The sequence below is a fragment of the Brachyistius frenatus genome, unplaced genomic scaffold (genome assembly GCF_029030835.1).
Source record: "Brachyistius frenatus isolate BFR_SWC_R1_liver_20210118 unplaced genomic scaffold, ASM2903083v1 Contig_297, whole genome shotgun sequence".
NCBI lineage: Eukaryota > Metazoa > Chordata > Actinopteri > Embiotocidae > Brachyistius > Brachyistius frenatus.
The window spans coordinates 167498-186611 of record NW_027210896.1 but is presented as its reverse complement, the minus strand read 5'-3'; the positions used below and the strand labels follow the sequence as shown (position 1 = coordinate 186611).

The 19114-nt window shown below is 43.2% G+C and overlaps 1 protein-coding gene across 2 annotated transcripts; it reads left to right on the top strand.

The window, feature by feature from the left end:
* Nucleotides 1–4917: 4917 nt before the first annotated feature.
* cd99 (CD99 molecule) lies at nucleotides 4918–18851 on the top strand. Of its 2 annotated transcripts, XM_069722605.1 has the most exons (13): nucleotides 4919–5094; nucleotides 6997–7029; nucleotides 7113–7172; nucleotides 7319–7357; nucleotides 7875–7928; nucleotides 8028–8069; nucleotides 8483–8545; nucleotides 8721–8798; nucleotides 10365–10397; nucleotides 10844–10864; nucleotides 16145–16264; nucleotides 16462–16515; nucleotides 17317–18851. In XM_069722605.1, exons 1-13 carry the CDS (start codon nucleotides 5016–5018, stop codon nucleotides 17343–17345), a joined length of 705 nt encoding a protein of 234 aa, XP_069578706.1. In that variant the 5' UTR covers nucleotides 4919–5015; the 3' UTR covers nucleotides 17346–18851. The 2 variants fall into 2 exon arrangements, with proteins under 2 accessions (XP_069578707.1, XP_069578706.1); XM_069722606.1 differs by lacking the exons at nucleotides 16145–16264; nucleotides 16462–16515; nucleotides 17317–18851 and adding an exon at nucleotides 12238–14266 and having other exon boundaries at nucleotides 4918–5094.
* The last annotated feature ends 263 nt before the right edge of the window (nucleotides 18852–19114 follow it).

The following is a 19114-nucleotide window of genomic DNA, read 5'->3' as shown; positions in this document are numbered from 1 at the left end:
GGAGAGCGCCCTCATGTGGCCAAAATGAACAGTGTCTGTTGTAAAATATTTTCTGTTCTGATTTTGTTGCACAGCTATGAAACCCACAGATGAACCCAGAGGAGGAGGAGGTGAGTCACACACCTGTCAGTCAACTTCTTTCATTATTACACAACATATCAGGAGGATTTCAGTCCAATAAACATGTATGTTGTCCAGTAAAGGTCAGCCATGACCATGTCGTCCTGAAGACTAACAGATCTACAGCTCAGAGCACATTCATCATCCTCAGGACTCTCAGGAGGACTTTAACATGAAAGAAGTTTACACATCTGAAAAAAAAAACATGTTTACCACATTCATCAAAACTGTCAATCAAAGAGGAAATAACAGCATTTATCTGGTAAAAAAAAAAAAAAAGCCTTCAAATAATATTTCCTTAAAAATCCAGACTCTATGAATGTAAAACAATATTTGAGTCGTAAAGTTGAACATGTTAGACACCAGAGTGGACCAGGATCTGTGATGTCACAAATCCTGCTGGTAGCCCCGCCCCTTGAGATCAGATTTCCTGTCCTCCTCCAACAGATGGATATGAAACCATCCGTCAGCTGGAGGAACCAGAAGGATTTATTCCTGAGTTAAAGGGGACTTTAAGTTCCCACCAGATATAAAACATGAATTGATCATCTATAAATGAATTCTGTTTTGATCAGAGTGCCAGAACACCGTGGTCCAACAGCTGAAGACTGTGATGGAGAACCAGAACCAGCAGCTCCGCCTGCTGCGGCAGCTGATTGGTCGATCCTCGTCAGGTCGCTTCAGATCAAAGTGACGTCTCAGGTGAGAATAAAAACAATAAACTTCTTCTTTATATGTCTGTGTTTATAATATTTTAATATCCTCTCATCTTCTGTCTGTTGGTAGATGAGAAGATGGACGGATGAAGACTTCCTGAATGCGTCTCGTGTCAATCATCCTTCATCCTTCATACAGTTAACATATTAAAATCATATTAAAAACACATCTTTATCATGGATTTATTGTCTAAATGTTCAGATGTAAATGTAAAGTTGTGATGCAGAGCAGCAGGACGTCTGGTGGAGGAAAATACTTCATAGATTATACTACATCTGAGACTGTCCCCTACAGACTGTTTCTGACAGACTGTCCTCTACAACCTGTCCCTTACAAACTGTCCCCATCCCCTACAGACGGTCTCCGATAGACTGTCCCCTACAGACTGTCCCCGTCCCCTACAGATTGTCTCCGACAGACTGTCCCCATCCCCTACAGACTGTCTCCAACAGACTGTCCCATCCCCGACCGACTGTCCCCGACAGACTGTCACCCACAGAATGTCCCCGACAGACTGTCCCCTACAGACTGTCCCCACAGAATGTCCCTGACAGACTGTCCCCTACAGACTGTATGTAATGTTCAATCGTGAAAGTGTTAAAGGATGAACAGGACATTATATGATATAAATAAACATTTCAATCATACAGTAAAAAGACATGATGACGATACAACTGTTCATTATTAAATACTAAATTCAAGAAGTAAAACAACGTGTTTCCTCAGTGAGACCGAAACGAGCAGAAGGATCCAAAATGTGGAGAAATAAAGAGGCAGAAAACCTGAGGTACAATTTTCCTAATTTATTTTGCTGCTTCCTCAAACATAAGAACTTAATAAGGACATCCAGAGATAACCAACAAATTAATAAGTGTCTTCTATTAAATCAGATGTCACATCATCTCCAGAAAATACATGAGTAACATAAACACATAAATACTTAAATACTGAACATGAACCACTTGAATGTCTATAAGTGTTACATATTTACATATTATACACCATATTCATACATGACTGCTCATATCAACCTGCTCGGCTGTATGTTCGTCTCCAATAGTCTCAGCAACAATAAAAGTAAAAGTCCTGCTTCAGTAAAAGTCCAGAAATATCAGCAGCAAAATGGAGTTAAAGTATTCAAATAATAGAGTCCTGGTTTGATATATATCACTATACAGTATTTGACATCATCATCATCATTCATAACCATAGCAGTAACTTCCGGAAGTTACCCCGGTTCAGCCCCGGGGTCCTAAAGACCTGCGCCGTCCAGCTGGCTGAGGTCCTACAACACCTCTTCAACCTGAGCCTGAAGCAGGAGGAGGTCCCGGTGCTGTGGAAGACGTCCTGCCTGGTTCCTGTCCCCAAGAAGACGACTCCATCTGGCCTCAACGACTACCGACCGGTTGCCCTCACATCTCATGTGATGAAGGTGCTGGAGAGGCTGGTCTTGGCCCACCTCAGGCCGCTGGTGAAATCTTCTCTGGACCCGCTGCAATTTGCGTACCAGCCTCATGTGGGAGTGGACGACGCCATCATCTACCTGCTGCAACGAGCTCAGTCTCACCTGGATGGAACCGGTGAATCTGTGAGAATCACTTTCTTTGATTTCTCCAGTGCATTCAACACCATCCAACCACTGCTGCTGAGTGAGAAGCTGCGGGTGGTGGGGGGGTGGAGGAGGTGGACACGTCCACCGTCTCCTGGATCACTGACTACCTGACAGGCAGACCACAGTTTGTCCGTCTGGGCAGTGTGCTGTCTGATACGGTGGTCAGTGGTACTGGAGCTCCTCAGGGAACTGTTCTGTCTCCTTCCTGTTCACCTTCTACACCACTGACTTCCAGAACAACTCAGAGTCAAGACATCTGCAGAAGTTCTCTGATGACTGCAGTGGACGGTGTATAAGGGATGGACGGGAGGAGGAGTCAGTGGACGGTGTATAAGGGATGGACGGGAGGAGGAGTCAGTGGACGGTGTATAAGGGATGGACGGGAGGAGGAGTCAGTGGACGGTGTATAAGGGATGGGCGGGAGGAGGAGTCAGTGGACGGTGTATAAGGGATGGACAGGAGGAGGAGTACAGGGCAGTAGTGGAGGACTTTGTGGAGTGGGCTGGTAGAAATCACCTCCTCCTGAACGTGGCCAAGACCAGAGAGATGGTGGTTGACTTCAGGAGGAAGACGACGGCTCCACAACCGCTGAGAGTTCTGGGAGAGGAGGTGGACATGGTGGAGGATTACAAGTACCTGGTGTCTCCATGACAACAGACTGAACTGGAAGACCAACATCAACGCTGTCTACAAAAAGGGGATGAGTCGACTCTTTTTCTTGAGGAAACTTCGATCCTTCAATGTGTGCAGCGAGATGTTGGAGATGTTCTACCATCTGTTGTGGCCAGTGAACTGTACTTCTAGTAGTCTGCTGGGGGAGAGGTGGAGGAGGGGGGGGGGCAGCATTGGAGCCGGAGACACCAACAGACTTAACAAACTGGTGAAGAAGGCCGGCTCCATCATTGGCTGCAAACTGGACAGTCTGGAAAAGGTGGTGGAGAGGAGGACGCTGAACAAACTATTATCCATATTGGATAATTCTGACCACCCTCTCCACCTGCTGCAGGGACAGAGGAGGACATTCTCCAAAAGACTCCTCCAGCTGCTGTCACAAGGACAGATACAGGAGATCATTCCAGATACAGGAGATCATTCCTGATACAGGAGATCATTCCAGATACAGGAGATCATTCCAGATACAGGAGATCACTCCAGATACAGGAGATCACTCCAGATACAGGAGATCATTCCTGATACAGGAGATCATTCCTGATACATGAGATCATTCCAGATACAGGAGATCATTCCAGATACAGGAGATCACTTCAGATACAGGAGATCATTCCTGATACAGGAGATCGTTCCTGATACAGGAGATCATTCCAGATCCAGGAGATCATTTCAGATACAGGAGATCACTCCAGATACAGGAGATCATTCCTGATACAGGAGATCATTCCAGATCCAGGAGATCATTCCAGATACAGGAGATCATTCCTGATACAGGAGATCATTCCTGCCAACCGCAATAAGACTGTACAATAACTCACCTCTGGCAAAATCCATCACACAACAATAATACTGTTGTCTGTGTTTCTTGGTTGTTTGTATATAATATATATATATAGATATATACTGTACTGTATATACTGTGCATCTTATATTTAATATTTTTTACTGCTATTTTATTGCATTCTATTATTTCTATTATTATCTTATTGCTTCTGTATGCTGCTGTAGCGAAAAAAGAAATGTCCCTTTGGGGATTAATAAAGTAACTACCTACCTACCTACCTACCTACCTACCTACCTTACCCGTGCTTCAGACTGCAGACTGGTTTCCACCCACCAGGTGGCGCTCGGGCTCCAGTAGAACCAGTTTGTGGGTCGTGTCGGGTCAGCTGGGCCACACCTCTGGACCGCCCTGCAGCTCCTCTGGGTGACTCACCGCCTTTGTTCACATTTAATCTCCTGATTTTCCCGGCACTGATAAAATATAATGGAAAGTGAATGTCTGAATATCATTTGAAAATCATCCATGTTTAATGAAGCCTCGAGTCTGAACAACCAAACACACATTTAAGAATACACTTCACCTCCTCCCTAATAAGGAGGCTCCTCTGAACTTCAACCCTTCATGTCCTTTATTTAGAGATTTAAGTGAACTTACACGGATCCAGTTCTGCAGGTTGTTCTGTTCCAGAGACTAAAACCTCATTAACGAGGTCTCAGTGTCCCTGAACACACCGACACTATTGTGAGTGCTCCTGTGTGCTCTGACGTCAGCTGGGTGTATGCTCTGACGTCAGCTGGGTGTATGCTCTGTAGGTTTTGTTTAAAGGCAAGAAAACGTGAAAATATTATGAACAGAGTTTGGCTTGAAACGAACGGGCGTTATTGGGGTCTTTAACGGAAGTTGTCCAGTGCAAAGTTGTTGTTATCTTTGTGTCCATGGATGATGATGATGATGATGATGATGGAGGAGTGAAGGATCTCCGAGCATGTGACGCCCTCCGGCGGAAGGACACGCCCAACCGCTCCGCTGCGTGTAAGGAGACACTCCGAGGAGACACACCGACTCCACGAAGCTCTGCCGCCGACTCACACGGACTAAAACCGGCTGCACATGCAGCTCTTTCCCGCCAACATGAGGCTCGGTGTGACGGTGGTTCTCCTCCTGTTCGTTACCGGAACTTTATCACAGGGTGAGTCGGTTCAGTTATTACAGAAGTTGTTTGTTGTATAACTGGTACTTTGTTGTTGGGTGGACTTTTCGTTTAAGTGACGTCATAGAGATAATTATGGAGCGCGAGCAGCTGGAAGTTGTTTTGAATCCGTTAAAGTGACTTTAAACATTTAGTTCGTCTTTTAGTTCAGAGTTAGTGTGTAAAGAGGTGGTGGACGGGATTGTCTGACAGCAGGGGGCGCTCTGAGGAGGCGCTCTGACAGCAGGAGGCGCTCTGACAGCAGGGGGCGCTCTGAGGAGGCGCTCTGACAGCAGGAGGCGCTCTGAGGAGGCGCTCTGACAGCAGGAGGTGCTCTGACAGCAGGGGGCGCTCTGAGGAGGCGCTCTGACAGCAGGAGGCGCTCTGACAGCAGGGGGCGCTCTGAGGAGGCGCTCTGACAGCAGGAGGCGCTCTGAGGAGGCGCTCTGACAGCAGGAGGCGCTCTGACAGCAGGGGGCGCTCTGAGGAGGCGCTCTGACAGCAGGAGGCGCTATGACAGCAGGAGGTGCTCTGACAGCAGGGGGCGCTCTGAGGAGGCGCTCTGACAGCAGGAGGCGCTCTGACAGCAGGGGGCGCTCTGAGGAGGTGCTCTGACAGCAGGAGGCGCTCTGACAGCAGGGGGCGCTCTGAGGAGGCGCTCTGACAGCAGGAGGTGCTCTGACAGCAGGGGGCGCTCTGAGGAGGCGCTCTGACAGCAGGAAGCGCTCTGACAGCAGGGGGCGCTCTGAGGAGGTGCTCTGACAGCAGGGGGCGCTCTGAGGAGGTGCTCTGACAGCAGGAGGCGCTCTGACAGCAGGGGGCGCTCTGAGGAGGCGCTCTGACAGCAGGAGGCGCTCTGACAGCAGGAGGTGCTCTGACAGCAGGGGGCGCTTTGAGGAGGCGCTCTGACAGCAGGAGGTGCTCTGACAGCAGGGGGCGCTTTGAGGAGGCGCTCTGACAGCAGGAGGCGCTCTGACAGCAGGGGGCGCTCTGAGGAGGCGCTCTGACAGCAGGAGGCACTCTGACAGCAGGAGGGGCTCTGACAGCAGGGGGCGCTCTGAGGAGGAGCTCTGACAGCAGGGGGCGCTCTGACAGCAGGAGGCGCTCTGAGCTCCGACAGCAACATGTTCTTCATCATTTATTTAACGTTTACATCATGAATGTCTGAAGAGACTTGATGTCCACAGCTGGACTGGTTTAAATCAGCTGTCACTCACAGAGCTGCTGCTGAGGATGATGATGATGAAGAAGGGATGATGATGATGATGGTGGTGGTGGTGGTGGTGATGATGATGATGATGATGATTGGCTGTCCTGTCTCCTAAATGGTAGAATGAGCTCCCCAACGACATCAGGACAGCAGAAACTCTGAATATCTTCCACCACAAACTAAAAACACACCTCCTCCTCCTCCTCCTCCTCCTCTCCTTTTACCTTGAACAGTAGAACTTTAGTATCTTAAAATAGAACTTACTGATAGAACTTTGTAGTTTGGCTTTCTGGAAGAAATTGTATTTTCTTGATTCTTGTTGTTCTGGTTTTGAACCCTCATGGTTGAAATGAACTTATTGTAAGTCTTTGGATAAAAGAGTCAGAAAAATGAAATGTAATGATGATAAAGATGATGATGGTCTGACATCAGACGTAGAGGTGGAGCTACTGACTGCTCCATGTGTCAGTCAGTGTTGCCATGGCAACCAGTAGATACACTGCATGACTCCCTGCAACATTCAAACATGTGTTTCTACTATGAAGTAAACAGGAAGCTGTGAGTCTTCACGTGTTCTTCACGTGTTCTTTGTGTGTTCTTCACGTGTTCTTCGCGTGTTCGTGTGTTCTTCACGTCTTCTTCACGTGTTCTTCGCATGTTCTTCACGTCTTCTTCACGTGTTCTTCTTCCAGAGTTTGACCTTGGAGACGCCATCGGTGATCCCTGTAAGTCTTTTTCTCTCCATATCATTTTTTACCATCAGACATCGTTGATTGTTCGTTGACTGTAACTGTGTTTGTTCCTTCAGTACCAACACCTGCTAAACCCAAAGAGCTGCCCAAGACCCCGGACAACCCTCAGCCCGACGGTACACACACACACACACACACACACACACACACACACACACACACACACACACACACACACACACACACACACACACACACACACACACACTCACACACCTTGTGTATAATGATGTGTTCAGTGTGTAATGTGCGTGTTCCCCAGGTGGTTTGAGCTTTGATCTGGGAGACGCTGTGGATGAAGGTAATAATTGTGTTTAAACAGAACTTTCAAAATAAGGTTACAGTGTTTAACATAACTACATCTTAATAATAATTTATATTATTATTAGTATTATTAGATTTTCAAAATAAGGTAACAGTGTTTAACATAACTATATCTTAATAATGATTTATACTATTATTATTATTATTAGGAGATTTTCAAAATAAGGTAACACAGTGTTTAACATAACTATATCTTAAATGATTTATATTATTATTATTATTATGAGATTTTCAAAATAAGGTAACACAGTGTTTAACATAACTATATCTTAATAATGATTTATATTGTTATTAAGAGATTTTCAAAATAAGGTAACAGTGTTTAACATAACTATATCTTAATAATGATTTATATTGTTATTGTTAGGAGATTTTCAAAATAAGGTAACACTATTTAACATAACTATATCTTAATGATGATTTATATTATTATTAGGAGATTTTCAAAATAGGGCAACAGTGTTTTACGGTGTTTAACCTGAGTCTCTCTACAGGTAAGCCAAAGACTCAGACTGAGAAACCAAAGAAGCCCAGTTCAGGAGACTCTGGTGGGTGTCTTCATGTTACTGATCTCATGTTTACAGACAATGATCTGAACGTGAACATACATGTAACATGTGTACCGTGTGTGTGTTTCTGTGTCTCAGGTGATAGTTTTGGATTCGATCTGGAGGACGCTCTCAAACCAGGTAAAGACGACTGAAATACTCTGATATAAAACTAACAATGGTTCTGACCACTGTTACTACGGTAACAAGTTTACACACAACAGTCAGTGATACATATTTCCATTGTTTTCATTTAATAAAGTGAGAATGTCTGATTTCAGTCACAACACGTTCTTGCAAATGTTTCACAATAAAAGCCTTTTTTTAGAAATCAAAGTTTCTCTCTAATAAACTGTTAGAGGGAGCTTTTAATTTGAAATCATACAAGATCATTCAAATCAGTTCAAATAATGATTTCAGACAGTTTCCATCAAAAAATAGAAAATAAAACCTTCTCTTGTCTAGTTTTAAAGATTAAAAAGTTAAATATAATTCTAACTGTATCACTGCATCATAACTCATTCTTATTAATGAAGCTCATCATGTCTCCTCAGACCCCAACCCCAAACCTGACAAACCTGCAGTCAACCCACCGAGGGAGGGAGGGGGAGGAGGAGGTGAGTCTCTGAGCTTTCATCACTTCCTGTAATAATCTGCCCACTGATTGGTTCCCACAAACACCATCACTTCCTGTGTTCATGTTTCCTCCTGTCGTCCTGTGTGTAGTTTGATATGAAGATGATGATGATGATGATGAGGATGAGGATGATGAGGATGATTGGTTCTTCTCAGGTGGAGGGACATTCGATGACTCGGATCTGGTCAACGTTGGAGCAGGAGACTACAAACCTGATGGAGGGAACTCAGGAGGTGAGATGGACAGACAGAGAGACAGACAGAAAGACAGAGAGACAGACAGACAGCAGCTCTATGTTCTGTAGACACTTAGTGACTCCTCATCGTCTTCTTGTTGTGTTGTGTTGTCCTTCACTACTGCTGACTCAGCAGGCTCAGGACAACAACTCTTTATTTATATCGTCATGGTAACGACTTCTGATCTGACTGTTGGTGTTCATTTTGCGTCACATGACGCGGTGACTGTCTTCTCCCTTCAGTCCTGGAAACCAGCGAAACACACAGATGAGCTGTTGGACTGAATCACTGAGTCACATTAAATAAGAACAGTTTGAAGTGCGTTCTTATTATTTGATGTTGTTGAATTGTTTGTGATGCTGAGAGACGACTGTTGATGTCACTGAGTTTTGGTTTGTAGTTTAGAGTGATTTCTTATTTTTTGTAATCAAAGGAAGACTTATAAAAGTGTTTCAGAGGTGTTTGTATTCCTGTTTGTGTTTGATGGAACAGAATAAGTGCTTCAGTCCGGCGGTGTAACAACTCATCAACACAGCCTGCAGTCGGTTCTCTGTAAAGACTGTAACTGCACCTCCGTACTGTCCCTGAACGCCTCCTGCAGCACGGTCACACGGATCATCCTGCACATGTAGAAAGAAAAGAATAAGTGGGCTTCAGCTGGAGCAGACAGAGAATCTGGAGAAATCTCTGAACACAAGTCTCAGGCAGCACTGCATTAAAAACACTATTCTGGAGTGGAAATCACTGCATGGGCTCAGGAACACTTGTGAAAACCATCGTCTGCGAACACAGTTCATTGCTGCGTCCACAAATGCAGGTTAAAACTCCCCAAAGAAGAATATGAGTGAATAAAACCTCATAATAAATGTTATTGTAGGAGTGAACTCTAAGTTTTAATCCACTCAGTTCCTGAATGTGTTTTCATAGTCGGAGATGTTGTTGATCATTTTTACAGACGTCTGTGACAGAGACAGAGGCTGAGTTCACTGGAGGGATGGAAGTCATTAGTTGTTCTTCTACCAAAGAAGAAAGCAGCAACAAAAAGCCACAGCAGGAATTAGAAGCACATGTTTCAGTGCAGCTAGTTAGGCTTTTATTGTGAAGGACTACTGTGAGTAGACTGGACTGAGTCAGGCTTTTATTGTGAAGGACTACTGTGAGTAGACTGGACCGAGTCAGGCTTTTATTGTGAAGGACTACTGTGAGCAGACTGGACCGAGTCAGGCTTTTATTATGAAGGACTACTGTGAGTAGACTGGACCGAGTCAGGCTTTTATTGTGAAGGACCACTGTGAGTAGACTGGACCGAGTCAGGCTTTTATTGTGAAGGACTACTGTGAGTAGACTGGACCGAGTCAGGCTTTTATTGTGAAGGACTACTGTGAGTAGACTGGACCGAGTCAGGCTTTTATTGTGAAGGACTACTGTGAGCAGACTGGACCGAGTCAGGCTTTTATTGTGGAGGACCACTGTGAGCAGACTGGACCGAGTCAGGCTTTTATTGTGGAGGACCACCGTGAGCAGACTGGACCGAGGCTCACTTCTTCTTCTGTATTAATGCAGGTAATGGAGGAGACCCTGGCTACGACCCGCACGGTAAACGCTTTACTCTTTTACTTCTTAAATCTTTTTATTCCAAACGTCTGTTTAACAGTTTTTAGTTATTGAAGAAGATCTGCGGTAATCTCAGAATCACTGCTGCTGGGTCATCAATCCAGAACAGTTCTGATTCCGCAGTAATATTCCTCATGCTCAGCGCTGATACCTCAGATCTTCATCAGCTTGTAGCCAACGTAGAAATGAACACGATGACGTCATCCGCTCAACATCAGCACCATGTTAGCATTAGCATTAGCATTAGCATTAGCCGAGTCCGGTGGTTCTGATCCGCTCTGAGTCCTCCAGTCTGATGAATGTGTCGGGGCAAATAACTAAAGCACCTCTCACCTATAAATGTGTATTAATTATTATAATAGTTGAAAGAATATGTGACTGTAATAATAATAATAATAATACTAATTAGAGTTGTGTTTTGTTGACAGGTGGTGCTGATCAGCCTCAAGGTAAATCTGACCTCTGACCTCTGCTCATGTTGCTCTGATGCTTGGTGGTTTTTTAAAGTTGGTATGATGTGAGTGTGTCTGGAGGATCTGGATCATAATTCATATCCTCATATATCAACATTCAGCCAAACTATGATATTTATCACAATATTTGAGTTGGTTGAATATACATTTGTAAGTCAAAGCTACATGTGAAATCTCACAAACACTTTCATTAACACACACTGATCACAATTTAATACAAAGACCGAACTTTGATTTGATGAAGAGGCAGAAACAACCAGAGCTCATCTGAAAAACACAGTTTACACGCAGAAATCATATTTCTACATAAAAAATAATGAAAACTAATAACAACAAAATGTAAAAACAACCACAGCAAAAACAATAAAGTCAATAAAAAAACTAAAGATTATAGAACAGCAGTTAAATGTTTTCCGAAGCTCCTTTTAAACATTTTATAGAGAAACAGCTTTTTATAAACGATCCCATAATTTGGTTCCACTATCGCACTGAAAATAACTTTCACTGAAAATATACCGCTGCAAAACATGGAAATGAAAACTTATATAATTTTAAAAGTTTATTTTAGAAAGTAAATCTTTCCGTGAGATGCTCCGTCAGTGTTTTTCACCAACAGGAAGTGTGCCCTCGTTTCTGTTTGCTGCTCTCAGATCTCTTTTCGGTTACAGGAAGTAGTTCTAAGTAGATAGACTTCCTGTCTGATCTTTCAGCGGTCTCGCTGATCAGTTTAGTGTTTCTATGTTCTGTATTTATTCAGTTGGAGACTAGAAATCCTCTCTGTTGCTAGGTGGTTGCTAAGGGTCCGACTACTTCCTGGAGTAGTAAACGTTGTGATGCTTCTAGTGTCTCCGGAGACGTCGGCCTCCTTCCTGTCTTTGTCTTCTGTCTCTGTGGTCCTCGTCTTCTCTGAGCTGACGTCCTTCACTTTTATTGCTACTTCCTGTTTCTTGTTGTGTTTCCTGATCCAGTAGTTTTATTAGTCTCAGGTGAGTCTCTGAGAGCAGGTAGCTGATTGGCTGGTTGGGTATGACCGTAATTAATATTTAGAGAAGGATCAGTCGGCGGGATGTTTCAGGCTCCAGGTGAGGTTGAACTCAGGTGAGGTTGAACTCAGGTGGTGAGGTTGATCTCAGGTGAGGTTGATCTCAGGTGGTGAGGTTGATCTCAGGTGAGGTTGATCTCAGGTGGTGAGGTTGATCTCAGGTGAGGTTGATCTCAGGTGGTGAGGTTGATCTCAGGTGAGGTTGATCTCAGGTGATTGATCTCAGGTGAGGTTGATCTCAGGTGAGGTTGATCTCAGGTGAGGTTGATCTCAGGTCTAAAAGCTGCTTCGATGTGTGTCGTTGCAGATCCTGACCTTCTGTGTGGACACATCCTGAAGATGCTAAATGCTAACATTCCTGAGGACCTCTTAATGTGGATGTCTCACCTGAAGCAGGTGTTATCTCCTCTGGTGCAGCGAGCCATGGAGCTGCTGCAGGCGCTGCCCTGAGACACCGAGGCTTCTGGTTGGCTCTCAGGCTGCAGCTCTGTTCTGGTTGGCTCTCAGGCTGCAGCTCTGTTCTGGTTGGCTCTCAGGCTCTATCTCTTGTGACTGGCTCTCAGGTTGTGATAAATTCTTTTGTAGGTTGTTAGCAGAGAGAGGATTCGTGTTTTCTGAGATAAAGAATGATCTTTATTGAGTTATGTTTTTTATTTATGGGGTACTTTTTTTATGAATATCTTTTATTTCCTTCAGTTATTGAACTCTTCTTGTTACACCTGTGTAAGGGACTGGACAAAATACCAGGAACACCTCCCACTGTTGTAGTAACACATACATGTGGTGGTGAGATTGTTTATTTGACTTTGTCTCCGTAGATCAGCAAGTATCATTAAAAACAGATGTTTATGTTTTATATTCCAATGTATCTGTTTTAACTGGTTTTATGGAGATGATGTTATTTATTGGGAATTTGTGTGTTGAGGTGATTTTGTGTTTCTGCCCTGTTCTGTATGTTTACACTGAGTTAATAAATTAATCCTCCTGGTGGTGAACACCTCTTTACTACAGTGACATCAGGACTGTTTAACACATTCATGCATTGTGCATGTATGAAGCTTATTTTGATTCGTTAAATCAAAAGACAGGAAATAACTATGTTTCTGATTTAGTGACACGAGCATAAAATATATCTAATCCAGCATCTGTCATCAGCCAATCAGCTCATGTTGACAAAGAGATTAGTTCTGATTTAAAACCAGGAGGACCTTCAGTCTGCCTGAGAGGACCACTGAGGTGTTCTGGTTATTTTGTCCACCCCTTCATGTTAGTGTCAGAATGTGACCAGAGTCCTTGACCTCTGACCTTTTACCTGTTACATGAGTTCAGCTGCTTCATGTCAGTATGAGACAGAGTTGTAGGCGTGTGTTAAAGTCGCCACAGTAACGCTGCTGTGGCCTCGACGTGCAGCTTGTTTCAGCTGCAGTCTCGGAATTTACAGAACCTCCCGGTACTGAACCGGCGTAGAATCATCTTCAGCTGCAATACCAGCGAGTGCCACTAGAGGTCGGCTCCAAAAAGCCTCCGGCTCCATAGACTCCCATTCAACTTCTCTCATCAAATCCAAAGTGAATAAAATGTGTCCATCAGTTATCTCGGTGTTGTTAGCTAAAGTCACTCCTTCTTCTTAGTTTTCTGGAGGTCCATCTGAAAATAATCCCTCATTCATTAGAAAAGAAGATTCAAGAAGACCTGTTTTTGGGGGCGTGTCTGTTTGATTGACAGGCCTGTGGTGCAGTCAGGTTACAGCTATCGGTGGGCGGGACGTAGTATTGTCAGGTTTCCGATCAGATCGGTCAGATCCACCGCTGGCTCCTCCCCCAGCTCGTCCAAATATGGTCACTTCCTGCTCCAAACCGCTCTGAACTAGCAAAGATGGTGACGGACAGAATCTGAACTGGAGGCTTCTCTCTCCAGGGTTACATTCCTCCATCTGTCTCCACCCAGCTCTCCTGTTCATGTGCTGACTCATCATGTGTTATTGGAGCCTGAACTCAGGTTTCCTCGAACTACATATAACTCTAATGTTAGGATTAAACATGAGGTGGTCTGATGAGAACCTTCCTGATTGGTTGTAGACAGGAAGTGAGAGGTTATTAAAGGCCCTGGCTTATGATTTTTTTTTTGGTTCATCCTCTTGTTTACTTTGTGTTGTTTCGTGTTTTCTAACTAGATTAAATGAATATTTCTGCGTGCTGGCCTGTTCTTCCCTCTGTGACACTCGGCTCATGAAACAGGCTTTTTTTGGATCTTTCTGGAAGTTTTATTATTATGAGTTATTGTGAGTGTGTAATGTTGCTGCAGAGGAATAAAAGCCGCTTGTGTTCAATACAGAATGTGACGAGTCATGATGCCAACATCTGGACAAACAGGATCAATGAACTGATCTCACTGGCACAGCAGAAACACAGAAAGATGGAATACCTGCAAATATTAATATTAATAATATGTCTGCAGAAGAAGTAAAGTACATGTGTGTATGTAGTATTAAACTGCACATATACAGATTTATATAAACACACTGTACACTAATAATACAGTCAACTGAAAAGAAAAGTATAATTAAATAAAATACACAATAATATAACAACAGCGATTATTATAGTTATAAACTCAGTGATGTCCGATCAAATAATGTAATAATGTGCTCAGTTTCTGTTATTATTGTCATATTTCTTATTATTAGACAGAAACTGAGTTAAGGTCATTTTTTGACAGCAAAAGCAGTTTATATGATAAAAAAGTGACAAGTTGTTCAAACAAGACATGTTTGTGTAAAAGCAGAAGAACGTTATAATCATAGTTATAATGAGGAAATATGATAACCTAACCTAACCTGACCTACCTAACCCTAACCTACCTAACCTAACCTACCTAACCTAACCTAACCTAACCTGACCTACCTAACCCTAACCTAACCTAACCTACCTAACCTAACCTGACCTACCTAACCCTAACCTACCTAAACCTAACCTACCTAACCTAACCTACCTAACCTAACCTGACCTACCTAACCCTAACCTGACCTACCTAACCTTACCTAACCTAACCTTACCTAACCTAACCTAACCTGACCTACCTAACCCTAACCTAACCTACCTAACCTAACCTGACCTACCTAACCTTACCTAACCTAACTTCACTCATCTATTTCTGTCCTGGAGGATTTTTAACACCTAAGATTGTTTATAAAGATAATAAAGTGAATTCAGAGAACAGAAAGATTCACATGTAAAATACATGATGAGAAAATATCCTGCAGAGAGGAGTGTGTGTGTGTGTGTGTGTGTGTGTGTGTGTGTGTGTGTGTGTGTGTGTGTGTGTGTGTGTGTGTGTGTGTGTGTGTGTGTGTGTGTGTGTGTGAGAGAGAGAGAGAGAGAGAGAGAGAGGAGTTTCCGTACATTAAAACTGTAACACCACAGCCGACTGGATGACTTACTGCCGGAAAATGCTGAGCATGTGGAGACACACACACACACACACACACACACACACACACACACACACACACACACACAACCACAATGAGTCATAACCCAGAGGGGTGTGTGTGTGTGTGTGTGTGTGTGTGTGTGTGTGTGTGTGTGTGTGTGTGTGTGTGTGTGTGTGTGTGTGTGTGTGTGTGTGTGTGTGTGTGTGTGTGTGTGTGTGTGTGTGTGTGTGTGTGCCCCGCCCAGGGTGTGTCCTCTCTCTCTCTTTGTTTTTATTCTTGTTGTTCGACTCGTTCTTTCTTTTTTTTCCATTTTAGTCTTCAGACTCCATCGTTTTCTCTCTTCGACTCGTTGTCTGCGTCTTCTTTAGTTTATTTTTTGTCTTTATGGTTTTTATGTTCCTGTATTTCCACCTCATGTTTTTCTTCAGTGTGTGATGGAACTTTTCTGTCTGTGCCAGCTCATCCTGGCATTGAAGGCTGTTGGCTGCCACCTAGTGGAGAAGTGATGTTATGACAGACTGAGCTCATTTATCTGTTAAAGAACTGATCTGAAGAGTTCAATCTTCTGAAAAGAAGCCACTGAATATGTGATCACATGATCCCAACCAGCCAATCAGAGACAAGCATTTACCAAAACATCTGTCACATCCTCAGCTGTTCATTTCAGTCGTTTATCCCAATTTGTCTTTTTTGAACCAGAATCACGTGATAAACAGAGTGGTTCTGGTTCTGGTTCTGTGAGCTGTGTTCTAGTTGTGTGAGCTGTGTTCTGGTTCTGCAGCCGGAGGCGGGTCCGGTCCGATCGCGGGGATCGTCAGCGCCGTGGGCGTCGCCCTGCTGGGAGCAGCCTCCAGTTACTTTGCCTACCAGAAGAAGAAGCTCTGCTTCAAGCTGCAGGGAGGTCAGAGTTCATCACCTCATTAACAATAACATGTTTATGTATCATCATGATAATAATAACACTGTGTGGCGTTCAGGTGCAGATCATGATAATAATAATAATAACACTGGCGTTCAAGTGCAGATTATGATAATAATAATAACTGTGGCGTTCAAGTGCAGATCATGATAATAATAATAACACTGTGTGGCATTCAGGTGCAGATCCAGAGAGTGGGAAAGGACACCACGGTACTCACTCAGAGCCTCAAGGTCAGTTTCTTTCATGGTTGATGCATCATTACATCTTTAATAACACATTATATTTGTATATATGTATGTATATATTATATTATATTATATTTATAACTGTCCTGCTGTGTGTCCCAGTTTAAACTCTTTAAAGTGTCAGAACCATCTGGTTCAGACTGCAGCTCCAGTTACAGTACAGTTTATTTTATTTATTTAGTTTATTTATTAGAGTCTGAACAGACAGAATCAGAGTCATTAAAAATCTGCATCACAATCTGGATCCACTGATTGTTCAGGTTTAATAATCAGCTGAGCCCACCAGTCTGTCTCAGCTCCGCCCATCAGTCTGTCCAAGCCCCGCCCACCAGTCTGTCTCAGCTCCGCCCATCAGTCTGTCTAAGCTCCGCCCATCAGTCTGTCTGGGACAGGATAAGATCAGCTGCTGCTCGTTAATAATCACAGACCCGGTTTAATGAAAATCAGTTAATAATTAAATATAAAGTGAAATATGAAGCTGCTGAAACGATATGAGAAAATAAATGTATTATGTTTTTTATAATGAACAGCTGAGCCAACAGTTTATATAAGAGTCTTTGTGTGTAGGCTGACCCCTGGTGGTGGACAGCAGGTAGTGAGCTGGACTTTATTCATACTCCCTGGCTATATATTTGACAGTAGTTTGACTAGATCAAATCATTTGAGTTATTTTTTTAAAAATGAGCAGGTTTGTAGATTTAATGATGTCGTATCAGAGATGGATGTGAAAGTCGTTAAAGTCTCAGGTTTGAAGTGTTTGATGAACTTTCTTGTTTTAAATTCCAGTTCTCAGCAACCTGCTGCGCACCAACTAGGATCCTCCTCTTCCTGCTGCACACGTCTCCTTCACAATAAGAGACTTCCTCCTCAGTTTTCCTCAGCGTGGTGTGTCTGAGCAGAACTACATTTCCCATGATCCCACTGTCTTCCTGTCTGACTTGTGTTTCATTGAGTTGCTCCATGTTTGGGTTTTGCTGAATAAGGTATTTTTTTAACTCAGAGAGAGTTTCCTGCCACAGACTTTCTCTGATCTGAAGGATCCTCAGAGAGGAGAGCTAGTGTTTTATTTTGAAATCTTAAAGAGTCAATTCATCCAAATCACCAAAAACACAACGAAACGTGTGAGACAATAAAAGCAGTGATGTCATCCTCACTTCCTCTTTAAATCCTAAAATCTGTTTTCTACTTTAGTTTTTTTTACCAGTTAAACCTCCATCAGTTAAATTCAATACTTCCTGCAGGCGTTTCAAAATAAAAGCCTGCAGGAAATAGAATTAGTAGTGAACTGATGGAGGTTTAACAGCTAAAAATTATAAATATGGCAATTTTAAATCATTGGAGATAATTAATGAATGAAAGCAGAGCTGCAGTGTGACAGAAAGTGGACTGATTCCTGTAAAACACACATATGTAACGTCTTTATTAGCCCCGCCCACCACAACGACTCCATGACGCCGCCCGGCCTCAGACTGTTGATCTGATCACCGTGAATCTGGATGGACGTCCAGCAGAAGGAGCTTTTTAATATAACGCTGATATTAAGGCAGCAGACGGTGTTTCTGATGTGTTCATCTTTGTGTTCATAGCTGTGTGTCTGTGGTGTGTGTGTGTGTGTGTGTGTGTGTGTGTGTGTGTGTGTGTGTGTGTTTGTGAGGTCGCTGCATCATGTAACATGTAAAACAGCTTAAAACTTAAATTAACGCACTGCAAACGTCATTTGTGTCATTTTGAGCCCTTAAAGTCTGATTTTTAATGATGCAGCTGCTGCTTTTATTTTGAAGAGTCCCAGGTGCAAGTGCTGCCCCCTAGAGGCAAACAGACAGACTGCAGCTTTACAAACAACATGAAACAAGCAAATCTGTTTCTAGAATTTTTTTGTTTTTTTTGGGGGGGGGGCATCTTTGCCGCACTGACATTTATAAATAAATAGATGAACTGTTTGAATAAAGTGAGATTTAAGGACAAAAGTGACCAGAGGAGACTTCCTGTTTGATTTCAGCTTCTTCTTTTAATGTCTGAGGTCGCAGCCGTCCTTCTGTCCTCCATCATCCTGATGAACATGTTATTAGGGATGTTTCCATGGCGACGCTTTATTACACTGCTTCTGGTCCTGATGCTGATAATGAGCTGTACATATTCAGATACTCGCTGACTTCTGCTTCACGCTGTTCACTGTCAACAATCATGATCTCAGCGTCAGGTGCAATCTGGGAGATTTTATATCCAGACTCGATGCAGGTGTTTTACATGATGAGATGAACGTTACCTGTGAGTGGATTTAAAGTGTGTTCATGTTCTCAATAAAGTCCGGTTGTACAGTTGGAGTCCTTCTGTCGTTGTTCACCTGAACGCCTCTCAAGCAACCTCAAACATTTAATTGAACATTTTTGTAATCTGAAAATGCAGTTTTTAGACTAAAAAAGTTATTTGTGGTTCCAACAGATTGAATGAAGCATTAACAGCGGGTTCTCTTCCATGAATTTAATATTCAAACTCCTGAGATTTACAAACTTATAAATAAAATGAACTCAGGAGAATTTAATGATTTTAAGGCCTTAATATGCAACATGGCGGAAGATAATTG

Coding starts and splice junctions, on each gene's coding strand:
- cd99 (XM_069722605.1), top strand. CDS start 5,016: ATGCAGCTCTTTCCCGCCAACATGAGGCTCGGTGTGACGGTGGTTCTC. Junction 7,030..7,112: donor AGACGCCATCGGTGATCCCT/GTAAGTCTTTTT, acceptor TTGTTCCTTCAG/TACCAACACCTGCTAAACCC. Junction 8,070..8,482: donor GGAGGACGCTCTCAAACCAG/GTAAAGACGACT, acceptor ATGTCTCCTCAG/ACCCCAACCCCAAACCTGAC.